This window comes from Molossus molossus, unplaced genomic scaffold, assembly GCF_014108415.1.
Source record: "Molossus molossus isolate mMolMol1 unplaced genomic scaffold, mMolMol1.p scaffold_m16_p_1, whole genome shotgun sequence".
Classification (NCBI taxonomy): Eukaryota; Metazoa; Chordata; class Mammalia; order Chiroptera; family Molossidae; genus Molossus; species Molossus molossus.
The window spans coordinates 120,927,182-120,949,937 of NW_023425344.1; the positions used below are offsets into that span (position 1 = coordinate 120,927,182).

The following is a 22,756-nucleotide window of genomic DNA, read 5'->3' on the forward strand; positions in this document are numbered from 1 at the left end:
ATCTCTATTCAAAATTAGAAGTTTTAGGAGAGGCTCAGATAAATTATCTTTCCTATAGGAAGTTAACAAGAAAATTTTGGAGACTGTCTCTGAACTAAAGAAGGCTTCTGCAGCCAATAAATGCCAAGACCCCTTTCATCCCCCTTCTATAGTTCCTCCACTATACCCTTTGCTCTTTGAGCTTCCTTGTGCAGATTTGCACTCCCTTGAGTTTCTTCCTTTTCCTCCTATATCTCCTCCACTACCACTCCCTACTGACCTAGGGGAAAATGAGAACAGAAATTCAGAAAAGGATAATTCAGAAATTCTAGCAGCTCCCTTCAGGAAGAAGCCTGTCTCAGGTAGAGGGGAACATGTGATTGTATATGTTCCTTGGACTAGAATGGAACTTAAAAATCTAACTAAAGATTTCCCTGACCCTCTCCAGGACCCTAATGGGTTTGCAAAGGAATTTGATTTAACTGTTAGAACATATGATCCTGGCTATTCTCACCTATTTCAATTAATACACCTACTGGTTTCTGAGAGCAAGGCAACAGAATGGTCGAATAAGATTCACTGGCAGATTCCTATAGAGGATTTTTTTTTTAAAAAAAAACAGAGAGAGACAGACCAGGGAAAATGCAGGGAATTAGCTCACTGGCTTTACCAAATCATACCTGAGATTTTCCCCTGGAAAATGGACTGGACAACAATGTAAAAGATAACCTGATAAACTTGCGCTTGATTTAAAAAAATGTTTTGGAAGAACTTTCAAATAATACTCAGGTCTGCTCCAGACAGTTTTAAGGATCATCAAAATGATCCCTTACTAAATTTAGCATTTTTGGAAGAATTAGATGAAGAGCTTGTAACTTTGATCAAATAACATAATTTTTTTTAAATCCTCACCCGAGGATATATATATATTTTTGCATAGAGAGAGAGAGAGAGAGAGAGAGAGAGAGAGAGAAAGGGAGAGAGAGAAACATCGATGTGAGAGAGACACATCAACTGGTTGCCACCCACACAATCCCAACTGGAGCGGGGACAAACTGCAACCGAGGTACATGCCCTTAGCGGAAACGGGACCCGGGTCTCTGGTTCGTGGGCTGATGCTCTAACTGCTGAGCCAAACCGGCCAGGGCACAAGTAACATAAATTAAATTAGCAGACCACACATACTGATGAACTGGCTATTCTGGCTGATTAACCATCTAAAAACTATCTAAAGGAGAGAAAAAGATAAAGCTGCCAAAATTATGAACTTATAGCTCCAAAAATTAAGCAATCAAGGCAGAACTACCTGAAAGTCTCTTAGACGAGGAAAAGAGGAGTCTGTTTTTACTGTAAAAAGCCAGGTCACCATAAGAAAAATTGTAGAAAATTAAAATGGATTTACAAAAAGAAAACAAACAGAAACAAGCATATGGCTACTTCAAGGACTGTGAGAGGGCTTTCCCCTTCTCCTTACTAATACTTTGGGAGAAATTGAAATTACCATAAAAAGGAAAATTATTAAGGCCCTTGTAGATAGTGGAGCTACTTTATCTGTTCTTAACCACACCCAACTAAGTTGTCCTCTCCCTCAGAGTAAAGCTTCTTCTATACAACTGGTAGGGTATCTAACCAATCAATGACTGTTTTTATTTATTTACTTATTTAAAAATTTTTCTTTTTCTTTTTAAAATTAATTCTCAGATAGAGTGGGAGAGAGAGAGGAAGAGAAAAGGAGAGAGAGAGAGAAACATTGATATGAGAGGGACCCATGGACTGGCTATCTCCTGCACGACCCCAAGGCAGGGAACCAACCGCAACTGAGGTATGTGCCCTTGGCCAGAATTGAACCCAGGACAAACCCAGGACTCATTGGTCCGTGGGCCGAAACTCTACCACTGAGCCAAACCGGCCAGGGCAGTAATTCATCCTTTTTATGGCAGAATTATATTGCATCATATAAATATACCCCATTTTGTTTACTCATTCATCAGTTGATGGACATTTAGGTTGTTTCCACTGTTTGGCTATTATGAATAATGTTGCTATGAACATTCATGTATATGTTTTTGTGTGGACATATGTTTTATTTTTTAATTTTTTAATTTTTTTTTTATCCTCACCAGAGGACGTTTTTCCATTTTTTGTACAGATAGAGTGGGAGGGAGAGAGAGGAAGAGAGAGAGAGAGAGAGAAACATTGACGTGAAAGGGACACATCGAGTAGCTGCCACTCGCACGACCAACCAGGGCCAGGGACAAACTGCAACTGAGGTACGTGCCCTTAGCGGGAACCGAACCCGGGTCTCTCTAGACCGCAGGCCAACACTCTAACCGCTGAGCCAAACCGGCCAGGGCTTTTTTTTATTCTTTTGAATATTTATCTAGGAGTATTATATAGGTCAAATGTAACTCTATGTTTTACTTTTTAAGAACTGCCCAACTGTTCCAAAACACCCTGTGCCGTTTTTCTTTTATCTTTTCAGACAGAGTGGGAGGGAGAGATAGAGAGAGAGAGAAACATCAATGTGATAGAGACATATCAATTGGTTGCCTCCTGCATGACCCCGACCAGGGCTGGGGACCGAACCGCAACCAAGGTACATGCCCTTGACGGGAATCAAACTGAAGACTCTTTGGTCCACAGGCCGACGCTTCATCCTCTGAGCCAAACAGGCCAGAGCTGCCTGTACCATTTTATATTCCACTATCAATGTATACAGATTCTAATTTTTTCACATCCTTGTAATTTAAAAAAGGTTTTAAATGATTTTTTAGAGAGAAAGGAAAAAAGAGAGAGAGAGAGAACCATCGATGTGAGATAGAAACATCAATCAGCTGCCTCCTGCATGCCCTCTACTGGGGATCAAGCCCACAAACCGGACATGTGCCCTGACCGGGAATTGAACCGGGACACCTCAGTCCATGGGGCAACACTCAACCTACTGAACCACACTGACCGGGGACTTATAGTTTGTTGTTGTTGTTGTTATTTTATTTTATTTGATTTTTTTATCCTCACCCGAGGACACTTTTCCATTTTTTGTTCAGATAGAATGGGGAGGGAGAGAGAGAGAAAGAAACATCGATGTGAAAGGGACACATCGAGTTGTTGCCACCGCACGACCCAACCAGGGCCGGGGACAAACTGCAACCAAGGTACATGCCCTTAGCGGGAACCGAACCCAGGTCTCTCTGGACCGCAGGCCGACGCTCTAACCGCTGAGCCAAACCGGCCAGGGCGCCTTATAGTTTTTTTAACAAAGAAAGCTGAGTGTTTGTAGCTGTCTGAGTTGGGCCCTCCACCCTCAGTTTCCTTTTAGGAAACAGAGTCCAGGTCAGTGGAGTGTTGTGCTCTGAGTCTATTAGCTACCCTCCTAAAGGTTCTTTCTCTGCTTCCCAAATCCCTGGCTAAGACCCTCTCTTTCCCAGCACCACTTCTAAGGGCCAGCTCAGGACAGCTTTTTTTTTTTTTTCCCCTTTATTGATTTTTAGAGAGAAAGGAAGGGAGAGATAGAAACATCGATGAACATTGATTGGCCGCCTCCTGCATGTCCCCCACTGGGGATTGGGCCCAAGACCTAGGCATGTGCCCTGACCGGGAATCGAACTGGCAACCTCTTGGTGCATGGGTCGATACTCAACCACTGAGCCACACTGGGCCTCTTTCTTTTCTTTTTTTGTTAATCTTTACCCGAGGATATTTTTCCATTGATTTTTAGGTAGAGTGAAAGGGAGGGAGGGAGAGAGAGGGAGATAGAGAAACATCGATGTGAGAGAGACACATTGATTGGTTACCTCTCACATGACCCCGACCAGGGCAAGGGATTGAACCTGCGACCCAGGCAGGTACCCTTGATTAGGAATCTAACCCATGACCCTCTGGTCCACAAGTTGACTCTCTAACTGCTGGGTCAAACTGGCCAGGGCAGGACGGTTCTTTTTTTTTTTAATCCTCACCAGAGGATATTTTTCCATTTATCTTCAGATAGAGTGGGAGGGAGGAGGGGAGAGAGAGAGAGAGAGAGAGAGAGAGAGAGAGAGAGAGAGAGAGAGAAACACTGATGTGAGAGAGACACACAATGACTGGCTGTCTCCCACACAACCCTGACCAGAGCCAGGGACAAACCATAACCAAGGTATGTGCCCTTGACTGAGAAATGGAACCCTTGACACATTGGTCCGCAGGCCAATGCTCTAACTGCTGAGCCAAACCGGCCAGGGCCAGGATGGTTCTTTAATAGTTGAGTTGTTCTCCAGAATAGTGTTTAAACTGTGGTTGACTGTGAAGGGAAACAGAGGGGTATTTAATTTTATGTCTCTCTTACTAGTGTACTACTCTTCACATGTATTATCTTAGGGAATAGTCAATCTTGATTAATCATCAAAATCACACGAGGACCTTATTAAAATGCCCTATTTCCAGGCTCTTTTTGGGAAATTCTGTTCCTGTTGGTTTGGAGTTCAGCCCAGGCAATCTTTTTTTTGTGTGTGTTTGTTATTAATCCTTTCTCTTTTTATCCTATTGATTTTTAGAAAGAATGGAAAGGAGGGAGAGAAACATCAATGTGGGAGAGACACATCAATTGGTTGCTCCTGCAGGACGCCGACAAGGGCCAGGGATTGAACCCGAAACTGAAGTATGTGCCCTTGACCAGGAATCAAACCCAAGACCCTCTGGTCTGCAGGCTGATGCTCTAACTGCTGAGCCAAACTGGCAAGAACAACAATCTGGCCCTGGCCGGTTTGGCTCAGCGGTTGGAGCGTCGGCCTGCGGTTCAGAGAGACCCGGATTCGGTTCCCGCTAAGGGCGCGTACCTCGGTTGCAGTTTGTCCCCGGCCCTGGCTGGTCGTGCGGGTGGCAGCCACTTGGTGTGTCCCTTCACATCGATGTTTCTCTCTCTCTTCCTCTCTCTCCCTCCTGCTCTATCTGATCAAAAAGTGGAAAAATGTCCTCGGGTGAGGATAAAAAAAAAAAAAAGAACAACAATCTGTATTTTGTAATAAAAAAAAAGTCTTTATTTTTTAGAAAGAGAGGGAGAGAGAGATAGAAACATTGATGTGGGAGAGAAGCATCAATTGGCTGCCATCTGCATGCTCCCCCCCCACCCCCGGGAGATATCAAGCCTCTGACTGGTAATCAAACTGGGACCTCTCAGTTTATGGGACGACACTCAATCCATTTAGCCACACTGGCTGAGCCAATCTGTATTTTTAATAAATGTCCTAGGATTACACTCCCTCCTGGGAGCATGCCTGCACCTTTCCTTTTTGCCATTCCTTCCTCCATAGTCACGAGAATCTCCCAAGCTCTAAGGGTCCCCAGGAGAAGGAGACTTACAACCAGGGAGCAATGGGCAGCATTAGCTCATCCTGGGCTAACCCTCTGAACCTGTCTCCAAGGTCCTCTTTTCTCTGACTTTTCAGCGAGCCAAAGCAGCCTTGCCCCAGGCTCATTTCTTTCCTATAACATTTTCAGAGAATCAAAACAGCCCCACCTAGGCTCTCTCCTGTTGCTTCTTCTATCCTGAACTCTCTTGTTTTATTGTCCTCAGCTTTAATCAATGCACTCTCAAAATAAAAAAAATAACAATAGTAAGTGTCCTAGGTAATTCTGATGATGAACCAAGATCGGAAGCCTGGTATTATATCCCTTATCCCACAGCAATTTGGCACAATTTGCAGATAAGAAAACTGAGGCTCAGAGAATAACTTGCCCCAAATCACCATCAGCCTTTCTTCTTCCAAAGCCTGTGATATGTTCAATATGACACCAGGCATTACATTTGCTTGCAGAGTAGAGAACCTCCCTCCATTCAGAACTAGAAATTCTGATAAGAAGGACCTTGGCAAACACCCCCTGTTACTTTTTCTTATTTCCACTGAAGGTGGTGAGAATACCTATTGTATTTATTTTTTTAAGGCTGCTGTAACAAAGTGACTTAAAACAACAGAAATTTATTCTCTTATAGTTCTGGAAGGTAGAAGTCCAAGATTTAGATGTTGGCAGTACTATACGCTCTAGGAATGCTCTAGGGAAGACTCTGTTCCATGCCCTTTTCTTAGTTTCTGTTGTTTCCTGGTAATCTTTGGCATTCTTTAGCTTGTAACTGCATAACTTCAATCTCTACCTCTGTCTTGATGTGTTGGTTTTCCCTTTGTGTCTGTCTCTGTCTCTTCTCTTCTTATAAGGACACCAGTCATCTTGGATTAAGGACCCATCCTACTTCAGTATGACATCATTTTACATATGAATTACATCTATATACGTCCTATTTCCAAATAAGGTAACATTCACAGGACCAGTGGTTAGGGCTTTAACATATCTTTTGGGAGATACAATTCAATTCATAATATCTGTGATAATCAGGGGGTATCAGAAATCCCACTAGAATCCTCAAGTTGGGTATCCAAACCTAATCACCATGGTGACCTAGCTTTTTCAAAGAGCAGGGAGGACCCAAGGGCCTAGATGGGAAAGGAGGCTGTGGTGAGGATAGGAAAGCTTTGGCCACTGTCCATTGGGCTGGACAGTTAAGGACTTTAATATGACATCCAAACAGTTCAGAAATCTGGCTCAGCCAGTCTACTCATTCAGTCACCAGCTCTCTGTAAGCTTCCACGTGCCAGGAGCTGGGTAGGGAGTAAGGCAGGTAGGATTTATTCAATCACAGGTTTCTGGTTCAGTGGGGGTAAATGACAACCAGATAATCACACTAATGAGGGCACAATTACAAACTAAGATCTGTGCTCTGAGAAGAAACCTGGCATCACCAAGGAGACCCTTCTATGGCTATACTTCCTTCTTTCCTTCCTTTCTTCTTTCCTTCCATTTACCCCTCTCTCTGGGAGACCTGGAGTGTTTCAACATCTCAGTGAAATTGAGAGAACTAGAATATCCCTAGTGGCCAACGTGGACATAGCAATGACCCAAACTGCCCAACTAATAGGGTTGGGGCTGGGAGATGGAGGGAAGGGGTGGAATAGGTGTGGGTGTGGGGGAGGGAGTGTGTCTGACTCTGGTTTCCCCCCTACTGTAAAAGATAACAGCTCCTAAAGCTTTTACCAATTTGAAACTGTGGACTCTACCTCTCACCCCCACAAAATCCCTCTATTGTTTAGCCCTTACATAGCATGTCTCCTGGCATGCCAGGAAGGCAGGCCAAGTCCTGGCCAACTAGGGATAATGCCACAAGGAGAAGCCCCCCTTCATCCTGGCTGTAATGACAGTGAAATACTACCAAATCTGTCCCATCTCTGTCCTTGCTACCACTGTCCCATCTCTTACCTCCCTGTAGTCTCTGGGATCCAGGTAGGATCCTTCTCAAACACCAAACAGACCAGGGCACTCCTAGCTTTTGTTGGCTCCCCACTTCCTTGTGACTTCTCTGTGGCTTGGCTCCTACCTGGTATTCCAGTTCCACCTGCCTCTTACCATGTATCCTTCAGATGCTTATGTCCTTCAGAGACTTGAGGCTGCCTCAACACCAGACACAGCATCACCTCTCTGTGCTCTGCCTGAAATTCCCTGTTCAGACCTTCTGGTCTTTGGGGAACCAGTGCCATCAGCCCCTCTGGGTGAGTTAAGTATTCCTTCTCAGAGCTCCCACCTTCTCCCACTACCATGGCACTGTGCTGGAACTTTTTCTTTTTCTTTTTGTAACTTTCTTTTCTTTCTCTCCACTAGACTGGGGCCTCCTTAAGGCAGAAACAGTGTCTGATTCTTCTGATTCTCACCCCCAGTCCCACCCCATGCCCAAATTGAGACCTGGCACAACAATGAAGTCTCTGAATACCCACCTGGTGGTCCATTGCCCCTCTGACCACAGGCTAGAGCCTTGGATTATATACATTTATGTTCACAAATGGATTCTGATTGTGTGACCTGACAGTTTAGAGGGTGTGAGCCTTCATTGCCATCCCTAGCCTACAAGTACCCAAAAGCAGGACCCAGAAAGCTCCTGGATAGAGGCCACTATTGGAAAGATGGGGTTATTGGAAGGGGGCTTCCCACTTCCTCATCCTGTTACTAGTTGGCTCCCAAATTGGACTGTCTCTGAGGTGCTCCCCTAGCAACTCTCTTTATTCCAGCACTTCTCAGGGTCTCACCTCCGCCTTGGGGGAGGTGTACATGGATATCTGCCATCTTCCTTTGGAACCTGCTCCTGGTTCAGTGGATCAGTAAGGCAGGAATGGGGTGCTTGTGGGTGAAGGCACCTATCAAAAGTCCGGGAAACAAACCTTCTGGGGTGAAGTGGGGGTGAAGAAAAAAGCCAGTTTTATAACATGCTTTCCGGCATGAGGCAGATACAACCCTCCATGAGGGCCAGTTAACATTCTGAAAGTGGGGCAATGGCATATCCCTCTCAGGAGGAGTTTCCAAGCTAGAAGGGGCCTTACTTGACCTGCCATCAAAAGAGAAAGCCTCTGTTTGATTAGTCCTTGTGACTGGCAATCAGGACTTCAGACACTGGTGGTCTTGGAGAGTTGGCCCTTTTCACAACCAAGACCAAGTTCCCTTAAGCTTCTACCTCTTTCAAGTTTTATCATTTAGATGAAGAAGCCCAGAGTTCCTTCGTTGTTAGGACAATTTACATTCTTTCCACCCTTTTGGGGCCACCCCTGAGAGGGTTAACAATTACACCGAACCCCCTTGGCCCTCCCCAGGGACTCAAGAACAATAAATTGGGGAAGGCAGCCAGTGCCAGAGTCTAGATGGCACAGCTCACTGATCCAAAGCTCAAGCAGAGATATAAGGGGGATGGGGACTCCTGTCAGCTGCAGAAACCTACCTCTTATAACCAGAAGGATTTATTTCAGGGTCCTGCCAGCAAATTGACTTACATTCCTCCCAGTCTCCTCCTTTCCAGAGTGCTATGGAGCTGCATGGGGGTAAGGTGTGCTTCTGAGATCCTGGGCTATGTGCCCCCCAACTCCCATTTGCCACAGTTCTAGCACACAGCACTCACCCCTCCCCTAGCTGACTTGAAGTTGGGCAGAGAGGCTTAAGAGGCTGTTATCTCAACAGGCAGTTGTGCAGGGCTGGAGGCAACAGCTTATCAGGGAGCCTGATTCACAGCCCAAGTCCCAACTTCTCTGCTGAATAGTAATTTCCAGTCGTGGATTTATGCTCAGTCTCTCTCCTCCCCCTCTCCCAAGGGTGTGCTGTTCTTTTTCAGAGAGAGAGAGAGAGCGCAATGAAGGGGAAATCCTACCCACAGGGATGGGGGCTTTGTGCCAGCTTTCTGGATAAGGCTTCGTCTGTTGGCAGGAGGCTGTAGGTTTAGGACCCCAGTAAGGTCTGTTACTCTTGGCAGTGACCCCCACACCCCAGGGGAGTTCATGGATATTCTCTTTCCTTCCCCTCCCAGAAAAGCAATGTGCTACTTACTTTCTTTTCCTTAGTGGTAATGCACAGGGGGAGACAGGCCTTCTAGCCACAAGCCCCAGAAGCCAGAGACAGCCAGGGAGGGCTGGAAAGGGACAAAGAAGAGAGGGACTGGGCAATGTGCCTCTTGCACCATTTTGAAGCTGTCCAGTCTCTGTGCCTGACCCTGAAGACGCCAACGGTTAAGGATCCCAGGCTGGAGGGGACTGAGACACAAGGGGGTCAGAGCTGTCTTTTGCACAGGCAAGTAGTTAGGGAAAAATATGGGACAGAGCATTTTTATTTGTTTTACTCCAGCTACAGGGCTCAAGGGAGGAGGCAGAGAGTTTTGTCCTGGGTCTCTTCCTTATGGACCAGCTTGGGGCAGAGGGGATGTTAAAAGAGCTAGAGCCTGTAGCTTTGCCTCTGCCACCACGATCTCAGAATGCTCCTTTACAACAGGGGAAGGAAAGGTAAACTGTCCTGGGGGGTAAGGGGAAGAATGGGGCTCCCCTGGCCCCCAGTCTTTTTCACTCCTTGCCCTCTGCTGCCAATGGATGAGGATGATTCCAAGAGCTTCCATCACCTTCCACATCCATGAATGCTAGGTGGCCTTAACCTTGTGGGTCCTTGGGCAAGGCTCAAGAGTCCCACTGCCCACCATTCCCTCCCTGAAGAAGGTCCCAGTAGGGCTCAGCAGTGCTGAAGGTGGAATTCTGCATCTTCGGGTTAACACAAGTGGAGGGTCAACTGCCCCACAAAGCTTCCCTAGGGTCCTTCTCTTGTGGCAGTGGGGTTCATGATCGCAGTCTGAGGAGCTGAAACCAGGCTGTGAGCCCCAGAAGATGGAGGCGTGAACAGCTGGAGGTGTATCTCAAGGCTGAGGAGCTGGGTGTAAAATTCAGGCCGTCTAGTTGGCTCAGAGTTTGGAGTTCTCAGGCCATCTGGTCCTCTTCCGCAACACCTGGCTGAGGTTGTGACCGCTTCTCTGGGCCTTCTCCAGCCAGGGGTTCCACGAGGCTCCTTTTGGTCTTCACCGCGGTTGGTTGGGACAAGGAGCCAGAATGGGGACTCGGGGGCTGGTAGCTGGGTTGGCGTGGATTCAGTGCATCTTTGGAAAGTAGGATGGCGAGGCTGGACACGTTCTTAAGTACACCGAGACTGGAGCCCCGCTCGCTAGACTTCTGCCCGGGCGTGGGCACTAGTGGGAGGCTCTGCCAAACCTCGCACACGCTCCGGTAGTGCAGCTGACCTGGTGTAGGCCAGCCAGGCGGCGCTTGAGGATCTCCACACACGGGACGGTCGTGGTGGTGGCCCGACCGCAGCCGCTGAAGACGATGGCACGCGTGGCTGGCTGAGCCATGATGGCAGTGGCGAAGGCCAGCAGGTTTCGGATCTTACTGCCCTCCTTGACCCGCATGTACACAGCGCACGGCGCCAAATTGGCGAAGGGGCTAGAGCCTGGGCCGCCCCCCTCAGTCCCGACTGTCCCCGGCGCCTCTTCCAAGCGCACCTTACGGAAGTTCTCCATGCACCGTCGTTGCCCGGATCGCGGAGACGTGGTATTCGCCAAGAGGCCGCCTCTGCCCCGGGGCTGCATGGCTGCCGATCGCTCCCGGCAAGGATCGCTCCCGGCAAGGATCCGCAGGGGCAACGGTGAGGGAAAGGCGCGGTGAGGGAAAGGCGCGGAAGCTTGGTGGGAGGGCTGGGAGAGCGTGATCCCGTCTCTCGTGCTGCTTCACTCCTCGGCGTTCTGGGACCCTGTGCTCCACGCAGTTAGCCTAGGCCCCGCCTGAGAGCCCCACCCTCCACCGCCAGGTCCCGCCCCAGCCTCGCGCGCCTCTCAGATCTTCGGCTAGTAAGGCGGCTAGTAAGGCGTGGGCTCCGCGCGAATTGCGGCGTAGTAGCAGCACCAGGAGGTGACTTGGTAGGCGAAGTTCTCCTATAATCGCTATCAGACCATCCTGAGCCAACCCTTACAAAGGGGTAATCTAAATAAAAACTGCGTTTACGGCGCAAATGTTGCTTCTAGCCGGGGCCCCTGGGCCTTCCACGTTCCAATGAAGGCCCCTCCTCCTTCCCTACCAAGTAGAGATTTACAAGCGACTTTGGGGACCTCATTCCCCTACTGCTGTGGGGAACCCCTGCCCACCAACGTCGTTCCTTTAGCTCCGAGCCAGTATTCTCGCCTCAAGGACGGCCTGTGGGTGGTCAGCAAGTGCGGGAGGCGCTGGCTCTAGCACCGCTCCGCGCCAGCCCTGGGACGACTGCAGGACTGCGTTGATCCTCGCAGAGCAGCTGGAGACTGAGGTTCTTAGCCTTGCCGCACCTGACCCAGCTGGAGGCCATTGGACCCTCGGACACCCCTGGGGAGTGGGGAGTAACACTCTGGGCCTCTGGGATAAATAGGAAGAGAACCAGGAGATCCCCTCTCAAGGGTATTTAAATTCCCTCCACCCCTGCCTAAAAGTCTACTATTAGAGCTGCATACTTTAAGGTAAGCCAGGCATGCTTCCCTGATGACGTGAATCCCCCTTCTTCCCAGGTCTAATTAATTGTCAGCCTTGTCATCCTGAGACTTCTGAGGTCCTTTACCGAAAAAAATGACTGGGCGAAGGCAGGTTTTAAGAGAGAAAAGGATGGAAGGTGGGAAGTTGAAGCTTTGGTGGCACTAGGAGTCTACTGGGTGCCCCTCTACGGGAACTGCTTAGGACCAAGAGTGGCCCCGCATCTTCTGCTAAAAGAGATGAACAGTGAAGACAGGAGAGGTTAGGGTTGAAGGACAGCTAAGGGAGGGAGGGGTTTGGAGGAGTTGGACCCTCTCTAAAACTACCCCACCTCCTCACCCTTCAGCCTTCCACCCCACTTCACACACTGCACAATCAGAACTGAGAGGGTGGGGCAGACCTGATCTGGGGTGTGTGTGTGTGTGTGTGTGTGTGTGACTACGACTGAGCGTGGCCCGGTGGGAACGGCCACACGGATAGCTGGTGCGGGCGAGCAACGCTGAGAGTGCTGGGGACACGACAGTGTCAAGGGGAGCTGGGTCCCAGTCTTGAGAGGGTCTGCCGGAATCTTCCTCTCCCTCCTCACGGCTGCTCTCGCCTCCTCGGCACCCTGTAACTCCTAACTCTCGGCCTCTGTCTATTGTTTAGAACCCAAGGCGGACCCTATTATCGCCCCAATGTATGAGTGTTACCGACCTCCTTCCTGATCTTCTACCTACCCTCTGGGATCAGAGTCCCTTGGTGGCGTTCCGCTGGGAACCTGGACTTCGGCCTGCGCCAGCTCCCATGGGCCCCACCAGGAACAGCTATAGGAGCCAGAAGCAAGCAGCCTTGAGAAGATGCAAAGCCTGGCTTGGGGAACCCCAGGCTCTATAAGGTTGGGGTAGTTGTGGGACTTAGAGGGCGGCATTTTCAGCTGGGCTACAGAAAATAGCTGCCATAGGGCGGGAAGCTAGTTGGAATTGTAAGAGTGGAAGGAGGCGGTGCAGGGTCTCCAGAAATGCAGGTTTATTGGGGATTAGCCTGCTAGACTACCTTTAAGGAGAGAGTAGCAACCGGTTTGTACAGACTAGGGATTTTTAAACTCAGGGCTGGAGGGTGGTCCTTTAGCGGAGGAGATGAGGTCGTCTTTGAGGTCGTCTTTGATTGGTCCCCGGAATCTCCCCAGTTCTTGATTGGTTGGGGGCTGGGGACTCCCAAGTTCTTGATTGGTCTGGGACTGGGGTCTCCTGAAACTTCTTTTTCTTGAGGAGGGACTATATATTTGCAGTTTGGGGTGGGTTAGGGTGGTTCCATCATTCAGTTCCTCCTGACTGGAGTGATGGGTTTTAGTTTTCTGGAATGAGAGGCTCAGGGAAAGGTTAAATGATAAGAGTGATGGGTTTTGGTTTCTTGGATTGAGAGGGTTAGGGCAGTGATATGGACGTTAAGAGCTAACAGGAATAAACTGGCTAGAGAAGAATAGAGCTCTCCATCTGTGGGGTGTGGAACTTTAGGCAGAACGTGAGGGGTGGGGAATGCAGGCAGGGGTCAGCAGTTTGGAGGGAGGGGCCTGGGTGGGAAGTACCGTATTGGTCTTGTGTACCGCCAACATAACGATTCAGGGACTTCTGGTCAAGATGGCGGTGTAGGTAAGCGCAGTATCGCGTCCTCCCACAATCACATCCAAGTTACAACAAAACTACAGAACAACCATCATTCAAAACCGCCTGAAATCAAGCTGGATGGAAGTCCTACAACTACGGAATTAAAGAAGCTGCATCCAGACTGGTAGGAGGGGCGGAGGCACGGCAGCGAGTCGGCGGTGAGACGGGCTGGTCCCACATTCACGTGTGGCGGATAAAAATCAGGAGGCCAAAGAGACATATGAAGAAATGCTCAACATCACTAATCATCAGAGAGATGCAAATTAAAACAACAATGAGGTATCACCTCACACCTGTCAGAATGGCCGCCATCAACAAATCATCAAACAACAAGTGTTGGGAGGGTGTGGAGAAAAGGGGACTCTAGTACACTGCTGGTGGGAATGCAGACTGGTGCAGCCGCTATGGAAAACAATATGGTGCTACCTCAAAAAATTAAAAATTGAACTTCCATTTGACCCAGTGATCCCACTCCTGGGAATATACCCTAAGAAGCCTGAAACACCAATCAGGAAGAATATATGTACCCCCATGTTCATAGCAGCACTATTTACAATAGCTAAGATCTGGAAACAGCCCAAGTGTCCACCAGTAGACGAATGGATAAAAAAGCTGTGGTACATATACACCATGGAGTACTATGCAGCGGTAAGAAAGAAAGATCTCTTATCCTTTGAGACGACATGGAGGGACCTGGAAAGTATTATCCTAAGTGAAAGAAGCCAAGCAGAAAAAGACAAATACAACATGATCTCACTTATATACGGAATATAATGAACATAACAGTCTGAGGAATACAGTAGACCCAGACACATGGAAGTAGGGCACAGACTGACATCCCTCAGAAGAGGGGATGGGGGGTGGGGGGGTGGGAAGAGATAAACCACAGAACTTATATGCATGTATGCATGACCAATGGACATGGACAACTAAGCCGGGGACAGGGTGGAGGGGGGGTGGGGTGGGGGGTGCCAATGGGGTAAAAAGGTAAAATATCTGTAACAAAAAAATAAATAAAAATTCATTTAAAAAAAAAAAAATCAGGAGGCCACCTTGGCTGGGAAGGTCCTTCCTGAGGACTGAGGGGTCCCCGTCCCACACCAGGTGCCCTGCTCAGGGTTCCAGTGCCAGGAAGAGAAGTCCCCATAACTTCTGGCTGGAAAAACCAGCAGGAACTGAGGCTCAGAGAAGCTAATGCGGCTGGAGCCCCAGGCAGCTCCTTAAAGGGCCCGCGCACAAACTTATTGAACTCATTCTCTGTAAGCTTGGAGGGGAGGCAGCTCGAGGGGCACCAGAGACATACAGGGAAGAACTGAGTTGTTTGGCACTGGAGCGAGGGCTGGAGAGGGGGCTTTCTCCGGGACAAATGTGCAGTCACAGGCCTTTGTTCCTTTGGTGAGCCCTTCCCTGGGGCGGCAGACAGAAGCCATTTCTGGGACTCCAGCAACCTGGCTCACACTGGCAGCCCCGCCCTGGTGACTCCCTGAGGCTCCGCCCCACCCCACCCAACTTTCAGGCCCACCAAGCTTTTGCCAGTTGCTTAACCATAGGAGTGGCCTGTCTTGGATCCTGCTTCTGGTTTTCCTAAATTCTTTCAAACAAGCAGCATCTGGTCTCAGCTAGCCCCATATCTCTCGTCAAGTAATACACTGAAACAAACACAGGGAGGCAGCCAAAATGAGGAGACAAAGAAACAGGTCCCAAATGAAAGAACAGAACAAAACCCCAAGAAAAGAACTAAGTGAAATGAAGATAAGCAACCTAACAGATGCTGAGTTCAAAATACTGCTTGTAAGGATGCTCAGTGAACTCAGTGAGGGCCTCAAGAGCATTAAAAAGGACCAGTCAGAAATGATTGATGCACAGTTAGAAACGAAGGAGGCTTTAACTAAAATAAAGAATAATTTACACAGATTCAATAATAGAGTACATAAATCCAAGAAGCAAACCATTGATTTGGAATCCAAGGAAGCAAAAAATGCCCAATCAGAACAGCAAAAAGAGAAAGAAATCCAAAAAAATGAGGATAGTGTAAGGAGCCTCTGGGACAACTTTAAGCGTGCCAACATTCGCATCTTGGGGGTGCCAGAAGGAGAAGAGACAGAACAAGAAATTGAAAACCTGTTTGAAACAATAATGGCAGAAAACTTTCCTAACTTGGTGAAGGAAACAGACATACAAGTCCAGGAAGCACAGAGAGTCCCAAACAAGATGAACCCCAAGAGGCCCACACCAAGACCCATCATCATCAAAATGCAAAAGGTTCAAGACAAAGAGAGAATCTTAAAAGCAGCAAGAGAAAGGCAGCTAGTTACCTACAAGGGAGTTCCCATTAGGCTGTCAGCTGATTTCTCAAAAGAAACTTTGCAGGCCAGAAGGGAGTGGCAAGAAATATTCAGAGTGATGAAAACCAAGAACCTACAACCAAGATTACTCTATCCTGCAAAGCTGTCATTTAGAACCGATGGCCATATGAAGACTTTCCCAGACAAGAAAAAGTTAAAGGAGTTCATCACCACCAAACCGTTATTATATGAAATGATGAAGGGTCTTTCTGAAGAAAAAGATAAAATATATGAACAAACAAAATGGCAATGAATACATATCTATCGACAATGGAATCTACAAACAAAATGAACAGGCAGAACAGAAACATTCTCATAGATACAGAGAACATTTTGTTCCAGATGGGAGGGGGTTGGGGGAATGGGTGAAAAAGGTGAAGGGATTAAGAAGTACGCATTCATTGCTAGACTGACAAACCTCAAAGGGAAAGGGCTTGGGGGGGTGGGAAGAAATAAACCAAAGAACTTATATGCATAACCAATGGGGACAGACAATAGTGTGGGAAAAGGCGGGAGGGGGGTGGGAGTGGGGCGGAGGGGGTCAATGGGGGAAAAATGTGGAACATCTGTAATACATTCTACATTCAACAATAAAGATTAAAAAAAAATAATATAAAATTAATAAGACTTCGATTCATTTCGCCAGCGGAGTCCCCGCCAGGAGATCGCTGAAAGCCAGCATCCCCTCCCCTTCCTCCCTTCGCTGGCTGGATTGCACAGCAGCACTTAAAATATAAATGGTGGTTAGTGGACAGGTCGCTAATTACACCTGAATCTATTCATTACCCTGACAGCTCCCGCTGCAGCCCACCGGGCCGCTTCTGTGGGCCGTGGAGTCGCAAGACTGGGGACTGGGGACTGGGGACTGGTGACACGAGACACGCGGGAGAAGGGCGCAGAAGGATCCGAAGAGAGGGGGAACTGTGTGTAAGTGTAATGAAGACCGCTGGGAGGAAGCGGGAGCAGGATTGGGGCCTTGTTGAGGGTGCATATGGAGTGGGGTGGTGAAGTAGGGGAGCAGAACTAGGAGAGGAGAAATTCGTGGGCTGCCAGGAATCTGGCTGATATAGAGGTAGCCAAGATGCGGACTGAAGGAAGTTGGTGTGAGGCAGCAAACGAGGTCGAGAGCAAGGGATGGGAGACTACTTGGAGAGGAACCCTGGGAAAGGGGGGCAGTCCCGGTTGAGAGGGGACTGGAGGGCTCAACTGTCTCTGGAAAGGTGGGTCAATAAATTTAAGCATCTGTGGCCGCATGCACCACTAAGGTTAGAAAGTGGAAAGACAGTGAAGCCTTTTTGTTAAAAGAGTAGGTGCCAGCTATACAAAGGGTGAGACTAAAGTTCTTTTTAAGAGGGGTGGAGTGGGGATCTGTTTCCATGTGCTTGTTTATAGATGTGAAAGGGGTGAGAGAGAATGACAGAATGTTAGAGAACTAATGATAGTGGGCTGCTAGCCCTAGTTATAAGAAATGTTGAACATCCTTACTCTGTTAATTGTGATCGCTTTGTTCTTATTAAAGAAAGCCCCTTCTGACTTGGCTGGGAGCTGAACAACTTGAGAGTTAAGCCCTGGGAGTTTACCTCAGGAATGCTGTCCATTCTCCTTACCTGAGAACTGCCCCCCCACCCCCACCCCCCACCCCATAGAAAGACTAACAACCTTGGAGTCTTGGAGGTCTTACACTGGAGATAGCCCACATTTCCCAGCTCCCATTACTTCCCCATGTCTGTAGTCTGTAACTGTTTTACCCATTGTTATTCCCTTTGCCTACTTCTCCAATCATTTTACCCACTGATACTCACTTTTGCCTACTTCTCCATGTAATACCCAGTGTAAGCCACTGGCTATGGGAAGGAGTGGAAAGCAGATTTTTCAGGGTGATTTGGCTGTTCTCTCATCCTGCTGGCAATATTGGAATAAACACTCATATACCTCGTATACGATTCAACCTTGTCTCTGCTTAATTGGCTCAAGTAGTGACAGGCAGCATCGTTGTCTGGTTTTATTTTCTGGCAACTCTGAAGTGGGACTCCTCTGAGGTGAGTATCTGCGATCCCACTTGCTGCCTAGATTGGGAGTTCCTGGGGCTAAGGCCTCGACCCTTTTCTTGTTTTGAGTCTTGCTGCAGCCTCAGCAATTCCCCTCTTCTCACCTAAAGTTGAATAGAGCGTTCGTTCTGTAACTATGTAGCTCTGTAATTCTGTAATGAAAGGCCTCTGTTGTTTGTTGCCTCTCATCTGGTGTGAGCCTGATCAGCTCCTGGTTGCAGGTGACCTCTCCCAGTTCTTGCCTGGTCTCCGAATCCAAGCCTGATCAGCTTAGGGTCGAGGCACTGCTCTATGTGGCACAGGATATTCTGGTTAGTATTCTGTCTGGCTATACAAACAGAAGGGCACGGTAAGCCATAAAGCTTTCTTTTGTCTGTTGTGCATACTTGTAAATACTATATACTAGGGTGGTTTGTTTTTTTCTTGTGTAACTTTGTCTGTAATTTTGCTTAATTTGTTTAAAAATGGGGGCATATCCCACTTAGCTGGGGCCTCCAGCTGCTTGTGGTGAGCTGACCCAGTTACAGGGATTGCAGGAACTTCCCAGCAGCTGCCAAGAGTTTTTTAATCTTGAGGAATATCCCTGCTCTTCCTCTCACAGCATCAGCCCCCAAAATGCTTAGCCAGTAAAAGAAAACAGGTCTGTTCTGTTAAAGAACTAGTAAGAATTCTTGTCTGTCTACAACATAACTTTGGTTTTGGATGTTCTTTGCCTGTTTTCTGTTGTGGACTTGGTTTGCCCCTTGCTATTTTATGAACACAGGGGATCCTTTGTCTCTACTGTTTGGGCTTTGTGCCACTTAGACCTTGTGAGGGCCATTTTGCTGTGCCAGATGGTGTGAGATAATATTCTGAAACTAGTGTCCCAGTCCTTCCTTTTGGGAGTACTCATTTATTTACTTTAGATGTTTCTGTTTTGAGATAAGATACAACCTCTTCTTACCTGCAAGCTTTCATGTTGTTACATTATAAGAATTCTACTCAGAAAGATCTAAATAGATGGTTCAAAGAGGGGAAAAGTCTCTCTTTCCTCCTAGAGAGTAAAAGAAAAATGACTTAATAAATTTACCCATCTAAAGAATGCTAATTACTTGCTTTTAGTTGTCACTAAAATTAAGGTTTCTAAGCACTGGTAATTTTAATTGAATTAGAAAGAAATTACAGTGATACCTCGGTTCTCGAACGCCTCGGATTTCGACCAAATCGGTATTCGACCAGGAGATTCGAGAAACTTTTGTCTTGGAATCCGAACAAATATTTGGAACTCGAACTTCCGAGATGAGCCGAGTTGAGCCGAATGGCGTTCATTCGGCCCAGCGCGCCTTGCTCGCGTCATCAGTGTGAGTGCAGAGAGAGAGTCACGCTTTGTGGAGAGTCACGCTTTACACTGAATTTAACCCTTAGACATACTGTACACTTTTATTTCTTGTTGAGACTTATGTTTTTCTACATATTATATACAAATTAGGCCAGTAAATAGGCATTTTCTGGGGCTTGGAACGAATTAATCCAGTTTCCATTATTTCCTATTGGGTTTCATTGCTTCGGTTCTCGAACAATTTGGTTCTCGACCGTCCTCCTGGAACGAGAACCGAGGTATCACTGTACATGGTTTTGATGATATAGAGTTGAAAATAGATGGTTCTGGGGCTGGTTGTTTCTGAATGAGCTAAGAAGGGAATGGAAAAATACTAGGAAAGTCACAGAGGGTTCCTGTAAGTTGCAGAGGGTCTGTGCAAGTTAATGAAGAATCCTGTAGAGCAGTGGTTCTTAACTTCCTTAATGCCGCAACCCTTTAATACAGTTCCTCATGTTGTGGTGACCCCCAACCATAAAATTATTTTTGTTGCTACTTCATAACTGTAATTTTGCTACTGTTATGAATTGCCACCAGAAATATGTGTTTTCCCATGGTCTTAGGCGACCCCGGTGAAAGGGTCGTTGGACCCCCAAAGGGGTTTCGACCCACAGGTTGAGAACCGCTGCTGAAGAGGAAGCTTGTGGACAGGTGCAGGCTAGGCCCACTGCTGCTATGGCTCAGAGCCCTGCCTTAGCTCTCTGGGAGTGTTCACCAGCCTAGGTGCCAGGAACCCTTTTTCTTCCCTAGAATGGTGTGCTTACCAACAGCTAAAAGTTCCCCAAACTCAGCCTGAAAAGTTTTCCCCTTCCTCGTCCCCCAGACCTGCTGGCTCGGGGTGCTCTGCTCTGGCCATGTGTCTGTGCTGGGAAGGAGGACAGGGGAGGGCTAATTAGAAACTCCATTGTGATCTTCCCTGTTACCAGTAGCCTGGCTAGCCAGAGAGTGGTGCTAGGTTCCGCCATTTTGGTCAAGAGTGGAAATTGTCATGAGGTTGCTTCTGCTATAGGATAAAGCTTTTCAGTAATAATTATATGTCTATCTAAACATAGTCTTCTAAAGTCTTTGGTAACTTAAGCTTTGGAGGTTTGCTGGGTTAAGTGATTAAAATGTTAAATATCTAGGTATTTTTAAAATAACAGGATATGAAAATGTTAATTAAATACTTTTGGCTTCTTATTACAGAGAAGCTAGAGGATGATTTTAGATATGTTAATAAATAACTTATATTCTATTTGAAGAAAGTCCTTTGGAAATGTGAGTATATTTTCCAATCCAAAGAATGTTAATCACTTACTTGTCACTAAAGAATAACAGATCAAGGTTCCTAAGAGTTAAAACTTCAAATTAAATTGGAAAGCAATTTTATAATTTTGGTGATAAAAGGTAAAGGGTATAGAGTTTTTTTGTTTTTTTTTTTAAAGAAAGGAAAGAAAGTTGTTCTAAAGCTGGTTATTTCTGAATGGGTAAAAAGGTCTGTGAAAGTTATAAAACGATTGTGGAAGAGAAATCTTGAAATCATAAGTAAGCTAAATAATGAATTTGATTAGCTAACTCTAAAATGAACTAAAATAGAATTAATTTGGTCCTTTTTCAGTCTGTTTAAAAGGGAAAACTTTCTTTTCTTTTCTTTTTTTCTTTTCTCCTGTATTTGCCTAAGTAGCAAAGGTTCTATATATTATTGAAATGGTTATATGTTATGTTAATCAGGTACTTGGTTACTTAACCCATTTTCTTAATCTTAAGAAATGGAGTTTCACTAACCTATGTTTGTGTTTAATATTTTTGTTGTCATTTTGAATGAATAAATAATTTAATATTGTTTCATAGTTACAATATATAATCTTTTGGTCAATTATGTTGGACAATCTTCCCAGGCTTTGAATTTTTTTTTTTTTTTTATCATCCTCACCCGAGGACATTTCTCCATTTTTCATTCAGGTAGAGTGGGAGGGAGAGAGAGAAACATTGATGTGAAAGGGACACATCGAGTGGTCGCCACCCGCACAACCAACCAGGGCCAGGGACAAACTGCAACCGAGGTATTTGCCCTTAGCAGGAACCGAACCCGGGTCTCTCCGGACCGCAGGCTGATGCTCTAACCGCTGAGCCAAACCGGCCAGGGCCCAGGCTTTGAATTTTAAGAAACTTTTTCTTGACCTAGAATTAGCTTTAGGTCATTCCAATAGGCCTTGGACTGCCTGAAGGATTTGTTTTTCTCTCCTTATGAAGGAAAAATTTTAAGCTTAAGGTACACAGGAAGTTTTTGTCAAATAAAGAAATAATAGAGATTATTAAAAAAATCTCCCAAAGTCTACAAATTCTAATATACTTTCCTTTATAACTCTGATTGTTATTCTGGAATGTTGTGTTTTACAAAAAAGGACAAGTTTCTGTGTCAATTGCACTGTAATTAAATCTATAACTATGTCATTTTAAGTTTCCTTTTTGTCATTTACAGACAGTCTTTGTTTTACTTCGATGCATTTACAAAGATGTTACATCTTCTGAAAGATCCGTAGAGAGGACTCTGACTTATTTTACTTTTTCAGATACTTCCCTCACACTGGAAATTACTAGAACTCTGAGGAACATCTGATTTTATAGAAGTAATGGCAAGAAAAATCAGAAGAAACTATTTGGTTATGGGACTGAATTAACTGAAAATAATTATACTTTTTGTAATTTTTTAAGTATGCTGAATTTTAATCTTTTTGTTTCCAGACATAAGGAAACTTGTTTATTTTTTTAAAGCAATTTTGTACTCAATATTGAGACATTTATATTTTCCTCCCTACCTGATGCCTCTAGGATTTGGAAGCTCTCAATGAGTGAGTATTCTTACTTCCAGGGCAATATGTTTATTTGCATGAATCCAATAGGAATCTGATTTCTTCATAATAGGGCAAATAAAGCCAGTTTCAAATTGTGGTTTTATTAACCAAGGCTTTGACTGGAATGTCATGTTTGAGAGAGACGTGCTAGGACTCTGGATATCACCGGAAAGCTTTGAGGAATAAAGATTGACTTTGAAGCCAAAAAAGCCCTTTAAAGACATGGCCTGGTGCATTGCTTGGCCACATGGTTCATGACAGTCTTTCCAGGTAAGGAACAAAGGTTCCTTTGCTGAAAGATGGCAAAAAGGAACTGTAAGGACTTGAGCATATGACCCAAATCTACAGGTATCTCAGGGCACTGCCTGATGGCAACTGTGGCTTTGGCTTCTCTGCCTCGAGGTGCTGACTGTTGACTGTTCGCTAGAGTTCAATCTAAAGATTCCTTATCAATAAGTGATATTCTAGCAAAGTAAATTGGAGAAAGCCTGTGTGATCAGTTTGATCTACTGATAATCTTGTGTTTCTGCAAATAACCGAGCTAGACTAGAACTAGACTTAATAGAATCTCTTTAACAGGAGGGCACTCTTAGGGAGAGAAAAATTATGTCTCAATGAAAACCATAATACCCAATCATGGGTATTGAAATCTAGCACAGTTAACTGTCTTCAAAGTT

General features: G+C 46.2%; 2 protein-coding genes across 2 annotated transcripts in view; one reads left to right on the plus strand and one right to left on the minus strand.

Annotated features, from left to right (window-relative positions):
• Positions 1-9,632: 9,632 nt before the first annotated feature.
• Positions 9,633-11,060, minus strand: RPP25 (ribonuclease P and MRP subunit p25). Its single transcript, XM_036277125.1, is given in 2 exon segments — positions 9,633-10,591; positions 10,594-11,060. Coding segments are annotated over 2 exon segments (663 nt in total). The 5' UTR covers positions 10,943-11,060; the 3' UTR covers positions 9,633-10,277.
• Positions 11,061-18,198: 7,138 nt separating this feature from the next.
• The window catches only part of SCAMP5 (secretory carrier membrane protein 5), a 50,070-nt gene continuing 45,512 nt past the window's right edge, over positions 18,199-22,756 (plus strand). Inside the window, exons 1-2 of the mRNA XM_036278593.1 lie at positions 18,199-18,237; positions 21,798-22,076. The gene's annotated coding sequence lies outside the window, so the exon portion shown is untranslated. The remainder of the gene's footprint in view (positions 18,238-21,797; positions 22,077-22,756) is intronic.